Source organism: Nanorana parkeri, unplaced genomic scaffold, assembly GCF_000935625.1.
Source record: "Nanorana parkeri isolate BGI_ZX_2015 unplaced genomic scaffold, ASM93562v1 scaffold1905, whole genome shotgun sequence".
Classification (NCBI taxonomy): domain Eukaryota; kingdom Metazoa; phylum Chordata; class Amphibia; order Anura; family Dicroglossidae; genus Nanorana; species Nanorana parkeri.
Window position 1 is genome coordinate 137928 of NW_017308173.1, and position 15741 is coordinate 153668.

At 41.9% G+C, this 15741-nt stretch overlaps 1 protein-coding gene across 4 annotated transcripts in view; it reads right to left on the reverse strand.

Annotated features, from left to right (window-relative positions):
- The window catches only part of ALOX5 (arachidonate 5-lipoxygenase), a 46193-nt gene extending 41834 nt beyond the window's left edge, over positions 1 to 4359 (reverse strand). For 2 of the 4 annotated variants that reach the window (XM_018572024.1, XM_018572026.1), the window contains exon 1: positions 4187 to 4359. In XM_018572024.1, the coding sequence (XP_018427526.1) occupies positions 4187 to 4336 (150 nt within the window). In that variant the 5' untranslated portion in view covers positions 4337 to 4359. The remainder of the gene's footprint in view (positions 1 to 4186) is intronic. The other 2 variants (XM_018572025.1, XM_018572027.1) reach the window with 1 other exon arrangement.
- Between the last annotated feature and the right edge of the window lie 11382 nt (positions 4360 to 15741).

Here is a 15741-nt window from a genome sequence, read left to right on the forward strand (position 1 = left end):
TATAATATTTATATAGGCTTGCCCAATCTGTGAAGAATCATACAATGCATGAATATGGATTATCTGGATCACTGGATTCCATTATTTTCCACAGATCAAACAGATCTGCAAATTAAAAACATGCCAACTGTTAATACCCCTGATTCTATCATGCAACTCATCTGATTCAGCCAGTCCTTATTTTCATTGTAGAATAATTTTTTTGACATCATGCTTTTTGCCTGTGGGAGATGGCAAGGAACAGGTAGCTGTTATGTTTGGGAATTCTTCTCTGGCATCACTAGCTGGGGCTCTCAGATCGCCTCGATACTCATGGGGTGGACCGTTAAACTACAGCAATGCCTGGATAAAAAAGATGGACTGAGCAGGTAGGTTCTTTGTATGCATCTCAAAGTTCCATTTGCAGTTTTAACAGGAGTGTACCAATATATTTCTGTAGCCTGCAAAAAGGAGCAAATGGAATGGCAGGCAAGCCAGCAGGTAATCTTGCCCAGTCTGTGTGTGAAACTGAAATCCTGAAGCCACCCAAGCCAGTTTTTAGCTGGGCGACCATCCGATAGTACTCTAGTGTATCCCTGTCACCATCACTTCTTTGTGAGTTGGTATAATGTGTAAAGACAGGTAGCCCATGGTTTTGTGATTAGCACTTCTCTCTTACAGCCTTGGCCAGGACACTATCTTTTGGACTTTGCATGTTCTCTCTGTGTTGGTTTGAGTATGCTCCCACATTCCAAAGACATGTTGGGAGCTTAATTGGCCCTAGTATGTGTATGCATCCATGTGAATTAGGGACCTTAATTTGAAAGCCGGGACTGATGTGAATATACAGTATGTAAAGTGCTGTGCACTGTACATTGTTAGTTCTATATACAGTTGTGTGAAAAAGCGTTGGCCCCCTTCCTGATTTTTCATTGTTTTGCACGTTTGTCACACTTTAATGTTTCAGATCATCAAACAAATGTAAATATTAGTCAAAGATAACACAAGTAAACACTATATGCAGTTTTTAAAGGAAGGTTTTTATTATAAGGGAAAACACAATCCATGATGTGTAGCTTTTGAGGATCTTTTGGTCTACTTCACTTTGTCAGTCAAGTCTTAGTTAAGTGATTATTCAGAAAAAAAAATGCAGTTAAGATGCAGGCACCTAGAGGTGTTGGCACATAACCACAATAGCCTCCCAAACTCTCCTGTTACCACTCTGGCAATAAAGAAGCTTGCTTGCTTGCTCTTACCTTCCTCCTGCACATTCCTTTGGGCCAGTGAGGCTGCTCACCTTACTGATAGGTCATTAGGAATGTGTGAGGGCAGGGCTTGGCAGCAAGCTTTGGCACTACCTGGGTGTGTAGGAGCTTTGTCATAATGACATGAATTTTTGGCTGTGACATGAAATATATATATATAGTGGGGGTATAGCTCAAATGGTGATCACCTTCCCTGGGAAAAAGGTAGTCCAGGCAGCAAAGTCCTTCTTATATCTGACTTGCAGTCAGTTTTTATTTAAAAGGTTGCAATAAAACAAAATAAAAATCCTTGCCATCCAGGCTCTGACTAAACAGGCAGGTTTCCTCTCTACTAGGCGGTGAGCTTATCTCAGCCACCTCACAAAACAAAAGGACTTTCAGCAACCTTTTCCTCACAACCATCCAACTTGTAGCACTCTCTCTCTCAGAATGCTGTCTGAGTCCCATGCCAGAGCAACATCATGCTCCAGCCTTCCCCTTTTATCTCACCTGGATAAGCAATTAACAATCCAGATGAGAGACACAAAACCCGAGCTGGATTATTCAGACCCAAAGTCAGAAATGCCACCTTTAGCAAAGAATAAAAGCACACTTTTTTATAAAAGAAAAAATGTGGATTCATTTTTTTTTTTGCATAGAATCCAGTAGAGTAGTCAAACTGCAATCATTAGATCGCGGGTGCAATGTTCGGACTCCTGCAGACTGTTCCTCACTTGTACTGAGGTGGGGGCAGGAGGGGGTGCAGGGCCTGTGATTTGACTATGCTTTATATGACACATTCAATATGGGTGTATCATGAAACATGGTCAGAAAAGAAAACTTAGCCTTCAATGTACCATGCATCAGAGCAGAGCCATTCTGCTGAGAGACATCACTGGATTACCGGAGACATTATTTGTTGATATGTTCATTTTGAAAGGATCTACAATGTTTATTACATTCATTTTTGCTGTTGACAGTCAAAAAAAACACACCAAAGGCATGCCACTTAAGCATGATTGATGATTCTTTTTATCTGACTGGAGTTCTCTTTTAATGCACTGGCAGACTTTGTTTATGATGCCGAAATGTAAATAGATTTATAAATTATCATTGCTGATAAAGCTGGCTACTCAGTATCCTAAATAAAGCTGGTCATAGACTCCTTTCAGTATGGCCAATTTGGTTTTATCTGAAGGTAACCTTCTGTCTGTAAGGGTTAGGTGCACGTTTTGGTCTAGAGTCTAAAATAATGAAAAAATACTCACCTGATCAGTGGTGTAACAACCAGGGGGGCTGACAGTACCAAGGAGCAGTTGTGATATAAGGAAGTACAAAATGTGGTGTTTCATCAAAAAAATGGAGGAAGAGATGGCAAGAGGATCAATGCCACAGGAGAAATGGGCAAGGGTAAGGATCTGAGCAACTTTGACAAGGGCCAAATTGTGATGACTACATGACTGGGTCAGAGCAACTCCAAAATTGCAGCTCTTGCGGGATGTTCCAGGTCTACAGTGGCCAGGACCTACCAAAAGTGGTCCAAGGAGGGAAAACTGGTGAACTGATGACAGGGGCATGGGCGGCCAAGACTTATTGATACATGTGGGAAGCGAAGGAGGCCCCTACATTGTAATTTACAAGACTTAAAAGATCTGCTACTTACATCTTGGTATCAGATACCACATCATACCTTTAGGGGTCTAGTGGAGTCCATGTCTCAAAAGGTCAGCAGGGCTGGATTAACATAGGGGCTTCCGGAGCACCAGGAGTGAGCGGCCACCTAATTAGAGAGCCACCTCTGCTGCTTCGCATCTAACTAAGATTACCACCTTTCCGGGATTCACTCAGGCAGTTCGTGTTTGGAGTCCTGTATGTGCTGTGTCAAGATGTCAGACAGGGGCAATCACGGGGTTCTGGTGTTCCAAATTAAGTGCATGGAAGAGGCATGGGACATGGAACGACCCTGGAACTCGGGGAGCAAGAAGATGTCTGAAACACAGGGTCGGGGAAGAGGGGTGAACGGTCACTGCTGCAGCAACGAGGATCAGGTGACTATATCTGTTTTAAGGCCCCTAGACCAAAATGAGCAGTTAACCCTTGCAGTGAGGGGGTAGCCACAATGCAAGGGTTAATTTTTTGGTTGCCTTGAGTTTTTCTTTCACAGCCTATTTGCTCAATCCTATTCCAGCGTTACACCCACCTGGTGATACAGTATAGCTACTGAGAAAAAGAGACATTTCATTCCAATTTTGATCAGGTGACTGCCATGCATAGTAGGGCTGCCTGTCTATTGTTATCATTATTGATATTATTATTACTACTGTAGAAATAAATAATATGTAAAATGTATCAGGTTTACTCTATAGCAACTTCTACGTGTGGGTTGATGACAGATCAGGAAGGCCTGAATCATCACAAATAAAGAAACTGTATTTTACCTGTAAGAACAATATAATAACAGGAAATATTGCAATGTATATAAAGAGAAAAAAGTGAAAACAAAACACATTACTAAGATAAAATCAGCTACAAACGAAATAACTTATCATCGATTTCTATTTCCTTCTCAACTTTTTGTAACAACAAAACAAATTCCTGAATGGAGTGTGTTGCATAAAATATCTATACCAATGGTTATCAATTTAAGAGATAAAGAGGGTCTCAGCTCTGGCCTCTGAAAGCTTCAAAGGGCCACATATAATATTCAGTATATGTCAAAAAGAGACTAAAGACAGACTGCAGGAGACAGTCAGAGATTGGGGAAGTGCTACATGAGATTTCTACAGACACTACAGCTCCCTTTCAAATGAATGCTTCTGTGCTACTGACTGCTAGGTCCACACAGCAAGAGCCAAAAGGGCCTCAGGTTGGGAACCAGGGATCTAAGCAGTATTTAGCCCTATGTGCCATTTTCTGATTTTATAGCTGCACAGCAGATAAGCTGAAATAATTCATAATCTTACCGCTCCTCTTTCAAAGTCATTGTAGAAAGGTTTGTCCAATAAGTTCTTCTCACTGCAGCCTTTGGATCCAACAAGGGTGATATAAATATAATCATCTGTGCCAGCAAACCATTGGCTGCCTGTAGTTACAGTGACTGTGTAAGAAGGCATCCTGCCAGTGCCACAGTTGTAACTGTACTTAGCCTTAGCCTAGCAGACTTTTTTATGTGTAAGGCTTGCTTTTAACGGTGACTCCAGAGCCCTCCCCTAATTGCATCAGGTTCTGCCTTCACACCATGATGTTTGGCCAGTTCCTCTTTAAGTATTGGGAAAGATGCACTTACATAGCATTACAAGTGTTTGCATAGTACTGAACACATTTGTTATTCAGTAATGTTTGTAAGTAATTAATATATTTGAAGGAAGTTCAGTTGCTGTGTTACATACAATGGACATTTCTGCTTTCTCTTTTTTTAACTTATTCGAAAACTAGTGAATGAATATGAATGTACGCATAATCACATGCTATAACAACGATATTAATCAGAGTAAAGGTGCCCATACACCTTACAACCATCGCAAGACTTTTGTCTTGCGATGGTTGTAAGCTAATTAAAAGCATGTACGATCTGCCCATCTTGGACAGGCAGATCGTACTTACGATCATCGAAGGGGCGGGCTTTCGATGACTGCAGTGCTGAACAGGCAGTGTGCGCTTGCGCACACCGGCCCTTCGGCATTTGTCTTACAAGCATGCCACAAACCCGCCAACAATCTTACGATTCTCGGCGGGTTTTGAAACATGCTCATTAGACAAAAGACGTGCGACCGTACAGTAGAAACGGTTGCACGCCTTCCATACACTTGCCGATTATCATACGATCGCGGGATTTCCTACGATAATCGCAAGGTGCATGGGCACCTTTAGACCTCCTTCTACATGAGGCTTTAAAGTGACACTAAACTAAAATCTTAAAAATGCATTCAAGTACCTTAACTATTAACAAAAAAATATTTTTGTATTGTTCTTTGCTGTTTGTGTATATTTTTTTATGTGAAATAATAATAAAATAAATATTGAAAAAAATGTTACTTATTTGTGTATCACTCGGCTATAGATCCTCAAATCATCTCTGAATTGGTGCTGACACTGTCCTTCCCTGTGCGCAGGGCCTCCATTAGAAATATTGGGCCCCCCCATACCCTACCTGACAGGCCCCCCCCTCCTGACACAGTGATTTTTCTTCCAAAACCTTCCTTAAAGTGGAAGTAAAGTGGTTCAAAAAAATAGAGCTCTGTAGGCGATTGCCATAATGTGCTTGTACGCACAGCATATTAGCACATTACGGCTGACTCGCAGACAATGTCCTTTTACATTGCTGTCTACTTTCCTCTCCATTGCTGGCACTTTTTTTTGGTAGTGAACCTGCAAACGTTTGACTCATGAACCTGGCGAGTCCAAACCCCATACCTAATGGTGACAACAGTGGATGATACCTGCAGAATACAATGCAGGACAGAAGTTGTCACTCTATAACAGAAGTGCCTGTGCATGGCATGATCAAAAGGTATAATTTAAATTTAGCATTTATAAAATATAAGGTGGAGGGGACTGCATTGGCATTCCAGAAGGAATGCAACAAAAGATGTAAACATGAAATTCGGGTGGCTAAAATTGATTATGAAAAGCATATCACCACAGTCAGTAAAAAGAACCCCCAAAAATAAACAGTAAAAGGGTAAAGAAAGAGCAGGTCATCCCAATAAAAGACAAAAACGTGAGATTAGTCACAAACGACAGGGAGAAGGCTGATGTATTGAATTCATTTTTCTCCTCAGTATACACTCAGGAGAGTGACTGGTTTAATGGAGATAAGAATGTTATTTGCTCAGTACGTAAACTACCGCAGTGGTTGATGGTAGCCGGGGTACAACAAAGACGTGAAAAAATGAATGCAGATAAATCATTAGGACCAGATAATCTGCACCCAAAAGGTACTTAAAGAACTCAGCCAGGTTATAGCAAGGCCATTATTCCTTATTTTCAAGGACTCCATAATAACTGGTAAGGTACCAAGTGACTGGCGGAAGGCTACAGTAGTGTCAATATTCAAAAAAGGGTCAAGATGCCAACCTGGGAACTACAGACCAGTCAGTCTAACATCAATAGTATGCAAACTAGTAGAGGGGATGATAAAGGACTATTTAGTGGATTTTGTTTGTGATAACGGTATTGTAAGTGATAATCTGCATGGATTTAGGAAGGACCGTTCCTGTCAGACCAACCTATTGACATTCTACGAAGAGGTGAGTAGAGATCTGGATGGAGGGAGGCCGGTAGATGTGGTATATCTGGATTTTGCCAAAGCTTTTGACACAGTACCACATAAACGCTTAGTACACAAGCTGAGGTCTATGGGCATAGATGAAAGTGTGTGCATGGATAGAGAACTGGCTACAGGACCACATCCAGAGAGTATCGATAAATGGCTCTTTTTCAGATTGGTCTATGGTTAAGAGTGGCGTGCCCCAGGGTTCTGTGCTAGGCCCAATACTGTTTAACCTGTTTATTAACGATATCGGGGAAGGTGTTAATAGCCATGTTTCCGTGTTTGCAGATGATGCTAAAATTGGGAGGGTCATAGACACGGACTTAGACACTATAGCATTGCAGAGGGACCTGGATAAAATAGGGAAGTGGGCAACCACATGACAGATGTGGTTTCATGTTGAAAAATGTAAAGTAATGCATTTTGGGGTCAAAAACAGGCAGGAGGAATACTTATTAATGGGAACTCCGCTAGGGAAGTCAGAAATGGAAAAAGATCTGGGAGTCATTCTAGACCACAGATTGAATAACAGCTTGCAATGCCAGGCTGCGGCAAACAAAGCAAGCAGAGTACTGTCTTGTATTAAAAAGGGAATGTACTGTAGAGACAGAGCGATAATTTTGCCACTTTATAGATCGCTGGTTCGGCCTCAGCTGGAGTATGCGGTCCAGTTTTGGTCACCAATTCACAGAAAGGATGTCCTTGAGCTGGAGCGTGTCCAGAGAAGGGCAACTAAACTAGGGGCTAAAGGGGCTGGAGGACCTAAGCTATGAGACAAGGCTACTAAATTTAAACTTGTTCATGCTAGAACTGAGGAGACTAAGTGGAGACATTTTGATGTACAAAATGTTTAGTGGTAATGACAACATCTGCAATAAACTTTTTACTGTAAACTCCGTAACCAGGACTAGAGGCCACCACCTAAAACTGGTGGAGAAAAGATTTAAACACAAGGGGCGTAGGGGCTTTTTTTCAGTTAGAGCGGTTAAAATCTGGAACTCGCTGCCACAAACAGTGGTAAGAATATTGAATCATTCAAAAAGCATTTAGATACCTTCCTCAGAGACCACAACATACAGGGGTAAAGGTTAAAAATGAGACCACACAGGGATTCATACACACACACACACACACAATCACATACAGACACACGAAGGTTGAACTTGATGGACCAGTGTAACTATGTAACTATGTAAATGACAACTGCAAATTTAAAAATTCTAATAATGATTTTGAAATGATTAACATGTTTAGGTATCAAGCCAAAACTCTGGCTACTTAGTTTTGGAAAGTGTGTTCAAGAACTAGAACCTCTGTTGTTTTATTTTACTGCTATTTGGGACTGTGTTAGAGAGTTTTTCCCTCATTACCTGTCCAGTTGGCAACGTTTTACCACACAGGAAGTGAGGTGAGCTTTCCAACAGCAACACAGACAGAAATAAAATGCTTTTTTTTTTCATTGTGTGCGGAAAGGCTACAACCCTTGTTAGATGTTTACCCAGATAGCAAGCAAATGAGCTGCAAGTTATAAAATGACTTGCTAAACTATTGCTAGACTTGCCAAGGTTCACAATTTTGTTGCACAATTACTGCAAGTCTGCACTGCAAGTCTCCAGATGAATGCACTTTGCAAAAGTGCTGTACACTTGCAGAGCTCTTGCTAAAGGTGGCCATACACTCTACAACCATCGCAAGACTATAGTCTTGCGATGGTTGTAAAGGGATTAAAAAAATGTACGATCTGCCTATCTTGGACAGGCAGATCGCACTCTCGATCATCGCAAGCCCACCCCCCTGAGGGGCGGGCTTCCGATGACCGCAATGCTGAACGGGCAGTGTGCGCGTGCGCACACCGGCCCGTTCAGCATTTATCTTCCGAGCACCGTTCTAACTAGCCGAGAATCGTACGATTCCCAGCTGGTTTTCGAACATGCTGGTTCGACAGAAGACGTGCGACCGTACAGTAGAAACGGTCGCACGTCTCCGTTCACACTGCTCGATTATCGTACGAAAAACCGATTGCATACGATTATCGTACGATAATCGTGCAGTGTATGGGCACCTTAAGACCTGCAGGACTCTTGCTGTAGACTTGTCAAGCAAATTTGCTACAAATTCAAAAAGTGTGTTGCAAGTGTTCTGCAAGTCTACAACTTGCCAGGAATGTGTGCAGCAAGTTAAAAAGAAGTTCAATTTAACCCTGCCTCATGTTTGTGGCAAGTTGTCCTTGCTATCTGGGTATTTCTGTCTCTGTCCCTGTTATAGATTTTTTCTCACTTCCTGTCAGGTAAAACCATTGTCAAAGAGAAAGAAATTGAGGGGAAATCTCTCTAATGAAGTCCCAGGGACAGCGGAGAGCAGAAAAAAAAAACAACCATGAGTTTTTATCCTTCTCACTTATTGACTTTACACATACTATTCGATTTTAGTAACTGAGTTTACATATGTTTTAAAGAAGAAGTCCAGAAAAAAGTATTTTAAGTGCCTCCTTGGGCATTCTATTTTATTTGCAATATAAAGTTTTATTGAGGGACAATAGTACAGTTATCGCTATACTTCCAGCTCTCCAACACACTAGACCTTCGGGTCTCTTACACAGCAGCCGTTGCATCGTTTGACCACCTCTACTAGCCTCTTGCCCAATCACAGACCACTTTGCATTCTGTGAACCCATTCACAACATACAAAGCTTTCCGTGAATGGACAGAGGAGAGCAGTGGTGGGCTGTGTGGCTTTTGTGTAAGGGCCCATTCACACCAATTGCGGTGCATTCCAGAGCGTCAGCTGATGGAACGCACCCCTTCAGTCTTGGGCAGGAGGGGGTATGCCGGTGCATTGAAGTCAATGGCACGGCAGCCAACATCCCCCCGCCCGGAGGGCGATCGGACGCATGGCAAAACATTGCCTGCGTTCTGGTCCATGGCAAATGCAAAAAATAGAGCATGCAGCATGTTTTGTGTTTGCAGTTGACCGGAACGCTGGCAATGTTTTATGTAAAATATTGCAGGCTTACATCTCATACTTACCGTTAGCAGAAGTACTAGGCCTTATTCACAAGGCTGCAGATTTCTGTAGCCAGGAGTCACAGGTGTTTGTGTACAGCTGCGGTCATCAGTCTGTACAAATCAGTGACAGGCAAACAGATGCCAGGAGCTGTTTGTGCAAGCAAGCATTTACATCTGTTCAGGGACAGAAAAGTTGCTCTGGACCCAAACTGTCTGAATCCAGGGCCACTCATCTCTCCTTGTAAGAAAGTAAATGCTCAAATGTGCACATAGCCCCAGCAGTGGCGTAACCAGAGTTATGGGCGCCCGGGGCAGAACATTTTTTTCGATGACAGCCAGGTGATCGTGTCAGGTGATCGTGTCAGCCATGGCTTCGTTTAGCGGGGGTCGTGACGGCGCCCCCCCCTCAGTCCTGCGCCCGGGGCAAGTGACCCCCCCGCACCCCCGGTTGTTACGCCACTGAGCCCCAGCACCTGTTAGCCTGCCATTGATTTGTACAAACTGATGTCCGCAGTCGTACGCAAACATCTGTGACTCCTGGCTGCAGAAATCACACTCCTTTTGTGCACTGTACGGCCCTCAGCAGCTGTGTGAATGAGGCTTTAGGCTGCAAGGTCATCCTCAGTGCTGGTAACAGACGCTCAAAAACTATCATATAAACAAATGCTGTTAGGATCACAGGAAGGAAAACTAAAGTGTATCTACAGGCAAGCTTGTTTTAGATTTGTATGGTCTAGGGAAGGGTTAGATCCTTTGTCAAGTTTGTATTGCTGTCTTTGTGCTGTCTGAGGAAATTAACCTTCTCTATTTGTTCTGGTGACCATTGTCCATGGAAAATAAAGTAAAAGGAAATCCAACAATTTTAAGTTGTCTTCAGGGCAAGAAGTGACAAAAGCCCCTTCAATGAGGACATCTGTTCCTATGACAACTGTCTAAGATGGGAATTCATTTCACTTTGGAGAGATTATCTCTCATTTCCTGTTGTACCCCCCAGGACATGAAGCAGAGGGAAATATTCCCAGGGGGACACAGACAGTAAAATAATAGTTTTACCATATTCTATCTAAGACCAAAAACAGTTGTGGTTTTACTTTACTTTTTATAATAGTAATCTTAAATGCATCAAGTTTTAAAGGTGCATAAAGGGGCCTTCAGGTCAGGATCAAGCTATTATCCTGATGCTGGTTTCACTACTTAGTAGGTGACTGAGCTAGGTCAAGCATGCTAGAGACTTCTCAGAGAATGCTGGTTCAGTGTCTCACTAGGAAATTAAATAAGAATGAAGGTGAAAGCCATAGAGCTTTTACCTTTAAAACATGTTAACAGCTCCAAAATTGCCAACCTCATAGATTAATTTTAATTCGTAGAAAAATAGGAAAGGTGGGGAAGGCATGGGTTGTAGAAGACCCTATACAGGAAATGTTTTGTGCCCTTGTTTTCCCACTGTTGTTCCCCATATCTGGACGGTGCTAGCCATGTGAATGACCTTTCCTATAAATACTCTATCTGCACCAGCAGTCACTCAGGCCACATTTACAAAGGAACTGAATGCAGAACAACACCAAACTTCCATGTTCTACAAGCTCCTCTCTATCAATACTTTACCTTTGGAAATCATTTGGATACCAGGCAACGTTCAGGCCACTGGTGCGCAAAGGACGAGAAACGTGGAAATGTGTATCTGTACTACCGTATGTCGTGCACCCTTTTTGAAGCTGTTAATATGTTTTAAAGGAAAAACCTCTATGGCGGTAACCTTCATCCTTATCCCATTTCCTAATGAGACATTTCCTAATGAGACATTGAGTTTCTAGCATGGTTGACCCAGCGCAGTCACTTACTAGGTAGTGAAACCTGCATCAGGATGATGGGTTGTTCTGCAGTTGTGAAATTGTTTGCATGCTCCCTCTTTTTTTCACACCTGTGTAATATAGACCTTAATAGCCTTAATGGAGTCAATTGCTGTCAAAACCACAATCAAGATACCTAAAATCACAGGCACGGACAACACAAATAGCATCTCTACACTCCCAATGATGACATCATTTCCCTTAATTTATTGCAAAATATTACAGCATAAGTAGGAATTAATAGCAATGTAGATGTTTGTTCAAATGTATACTGGGACCTCAGCTTATAGGGATTATGGGTAGGTATTGTTCTTCCATTTAGTCTTATCATTGCATCATGGAGTTGGTGCACAAACGTTTTGTAAGATCAAAAATATGTACAAGCTAGACATGTAAGTAAATTTTCATTCTGAACTGAAATTTGGATGAATTTTTTTCAATTTGGACATTTGGATGCATCCCAATTTGAACAAATCCATATCTTTTTTTAAAGTTTCCTCTGGATTTTCAAACATCTAATTCTAATTACCAGTACAGACAAAGATGACCAGTACAGACAAAGATGACCAGTACAGACAAAGATGACAAGTACAGACTAAAATTACCAATACGAACTAAAATGATCAGTACGGGCTAAGATGACCAGTATGGACTAGAGGACTGGTACGGACTAAGATAAACAGTACAGGCCTAAAATGTCCAAAAATAAAACAAAAAATTAAGATAAAGAACCCCATACGAGTGGATCGGAACCTAAAACAAAAAAGTTTGAATCGATCCAAACCGAAAAAAAACGAAGGGGTCTATTCACGAATCTGCCGAAGGATCTGGCCGTAGCTTCGGCCAATCCTTCGGCTAGCTTCGGCCCCAGGACCCCTTCGGTTCAGAAGAACCGAAGGGGACACTGATCTCCAAACAGCTAACTCTCCCTGGCGCCCCGGGAGTCTCCTGCTCCCGGCCGCCAAGGAGAGAAGCACTGCTGTGTCTTTTTTTTCTTTATTCTGACACGAGCGATGCCAGAAAAAAAAAAAAATTCCCAATAAAGCATTGGGACTTTACTATTGGCTATTTCAATTTGCAATAGCCAATAGTAAATTAGCATTGTACCCGCCCTCTGCTGCAGTTCCCCATCAGGCCCATCAGCAGAGGGCGGGTACAATATTAGTTTACTATTGGTTTACTATTACTTTTCAATGGGAACATTTCTTTTTTTTTTCTATTCTGACATCGCTCCGTGTCAGAATAAAGAAAAAAAAGACACATCAGTGCTTCTCTCCTTGGCGGCCGGGAGCGGGAGGCTCCCAGAGCCCGGGAGAGTTTTTTTTTGTATTTTTTTTTTGACAGCAGCAGAGCTGTAGGAAAAACTATTGGGCAGAGCTAGCTGTCACTGCTAGCTCTGCACAGCTGCCCTCGGTAGCTTAGTGAATAGACCTAGACCCCTAAAAATTCTTATCGATCCAAACCGAAACCGAAAAATTTGAATCGATCTGAATACTGCATAACGAACCAAATTAAATTTTGGATCCAAAATCTGAAAACAAATTTGAATCGATCCAAAACTAAATAAAACAATTTTTTGGAGTCTTTACATGTCTAGTACAAGCCATTGTACGCAGTCAGTTGGGCTAATTTTGTCTCTCCTATCCTGGGCTCATGATAAATGCCCAATTTACCTTTTTATTATTATAGCCCTGATTATGTTACTCACCGACCTTATTCATGCAAAGCAAGGATGGAGGAGGAGAGATGATGTCACACCCCTGCCCCTCCCCCTCCAATCACAGAATGACTTGCATTCTTTAAAAGCAATTAATGAAATTTTGTGGGTTGGTAAGTAGTGAGGAGGGGTATATGATGTGACCAGAGCACTCTGCTACTCAAATCGCATCCCTCACTCTCCACAGTGCTCAGAAGAATAGAGTTATGTGTACGAGCAGGCATGGGGCAAGGTAAGATTTTTATACTTTGCAGCAGCCTTTCACACATAGCATCCAACTTTTTAATGATAAAAACTCATTTTGTCCTGGAGTGTGGCTTTAAAGTGAACTTGTGTCCAGCCTATGCACATAATTACATATTCTAAACAAGAAGCAAAAGGTCTTTAAAATAAGCCTTCTCTCACCTCCATGTCTATAAGCATGGTGGAGAAATTAATTTTTAACTACAACCAAGGCACTTAAATGTTAACCTTTTTATATGAAAGCAGATCTTAGCAGTCTGCCAATCCTCTAATGAAGCATACACCAGGTTTTTCTAACCTGTTCGAAAACCAACAGAAACCTTACTTCATAGTTTTTGTTGTGATCTTTGAGAATGAATTCCTTCACAGTACATATAGCTAGAGAGGTAAGTGAGGACTTTTAAAGATCCTTTAATACTTGTCAGGAATATACACATAGTTTAATGTCCATAGTCTATCCACAGGTGAACTTTAACTAGCAAGCACCTTCGGCTGAGCCGAACCTCCGGCAGGCTACTCACTGCTGTTCGGGCTATTCTTAAAGATGCCGAACAGCAGTGAGTGAATAGCCGAGTGTTGCTGAGCGGAAAAGAGTGAAAAAAGTAAAAAAAAGTAAATAGAAAACGATTGTGCGGAGCTAGCAGTGACAGCTAGTTCCGCCCAATAGTTTGCTATTGTCCGGCGGCTCTGCTGTTGTAAAAAAAAAGAAAAAAAAAACTCTCCCGGGCGCTCCGGGAGCCTCCCGCTCCCGGCCGCCAAGGAGAGAAGCACTGATGTGTCTTTTTTTCCTTATTCTGACACGAGCGATCTCAGAATAGAGAGGAAAAAAAAAAAATTTCCCATTGAAAAGCATTGGCACATTACTATTGGCTATTTCAATTTGCAATAGCCAATAGTAAACTAGCATTGTACCCGCCATCTGCTGATGGACCTGATGGGGAACTGCAGCAGAGGGCGGGTACAATGCTAATAATAAGACAGAAACCTATGTGTGTACTTGCTTAGTTTTTACTTAATTACTTTGTTTTGGAAAAACGAGGGAAGGGTCTCCGTCAAATTTGATTGCTGTCTGTGATCCAGCTGGGGAGATTCACCACCTTGTCCTATTGACCATTGTGACTGAGACTTTTAGAGTTGTGACCACAGCAAGCGGTGAGGGAAAATTATCCAAATAGGACAAATGTTCAAGTGACAACTGTATAAGATATAAATTGTGTCAGTAAAAATGCGGCACAACCCACTGCACTGCACTGCGTGTGCAGAAACCTGACCAGATCTGCTCTGCATTTGGTGTGAACAAGGCCTTAGGGCTTGTTCACACCATGCGCGTTCCAGGAGCAGACCAGAGCAGTTACAGACCGGATCAAAACTTTGTCCAATGTATTCCAATGGTGTTTTGGGCTCTAGTTCACACTGCAGAGTTCAGTTCCAGAGCATGTAAAAAAACTGCAGCAAGCCATATTTTACCTGCTCTGGAACGCATGCAAACACATCAAAACACATGCAAACGCCCTGGAACGCACTGAAAGCCCATTCTAAACTAAAAATACTTTTTTTTTTTGTTTAAACCACAAACGGCCCGGAACGCATCAAAAACGCGGCAAAAAACGCATTATAACACACTGCACTGCGTGTGCAGAAACTCATGCAGATCTGGTCTCCATTTGATGTGAACAAGCCCTTAATGTATTAGGAGGCACATGAAATACAGGTTGCCTGCCCATGCATGTAGAACTTTATTACTTTTACAGTGATGCCAATTATTGGTGGCAACATTCTGTAGATGATTAAGAATTTTCTGTAAATACCCACAACATTTGCAGCAAAACAGTATAAAGTGGGCAGCGTAAAGTTTTCTATTCTGTAAGGAAAGATATTTGCAGAGCTGAAAGATATATTTAATAGTGTAGAAAATATGGGGATTGATGGACATGTCTTAAAATGTTATTACCGTATATACTCGAGTATAAGCCGAGATTTTCAGCCCATTTTTTTGAGCACAGTAAGTGAGGGCAGATTTGGGGGGATTTATTACGGTACCCAATTATGTATTGTCTGCACTGTATTAGCAGTATATACTCTATATGGAGTATATACTGCTAATACAGTGCAGACAATACATTTACAATTATACTAACATGAATGTATTAAATGATCTATATGTAGCCCTGTACTATAAGCTCTAAATGAGAAAAATGTTTTATAGCAGCTTACTTAGGCATTTACCTTGTCTGCTGTTTCTTCTTCAAAGCATGCCATTCTTCTTGATTGAGGCAGTCCACAGACACTGCCCCAGGTTTCCTCCTCTCAAGTGGCTCTGTTCCCTTGCACTGCTGCACTGCTGTACTGCTGCCTGCACTGAATACAAAGGCAGTCAAAAAGGACTGAACAGGGAATGCATGCATGATTGTGTTTGGCATCATGGGACATG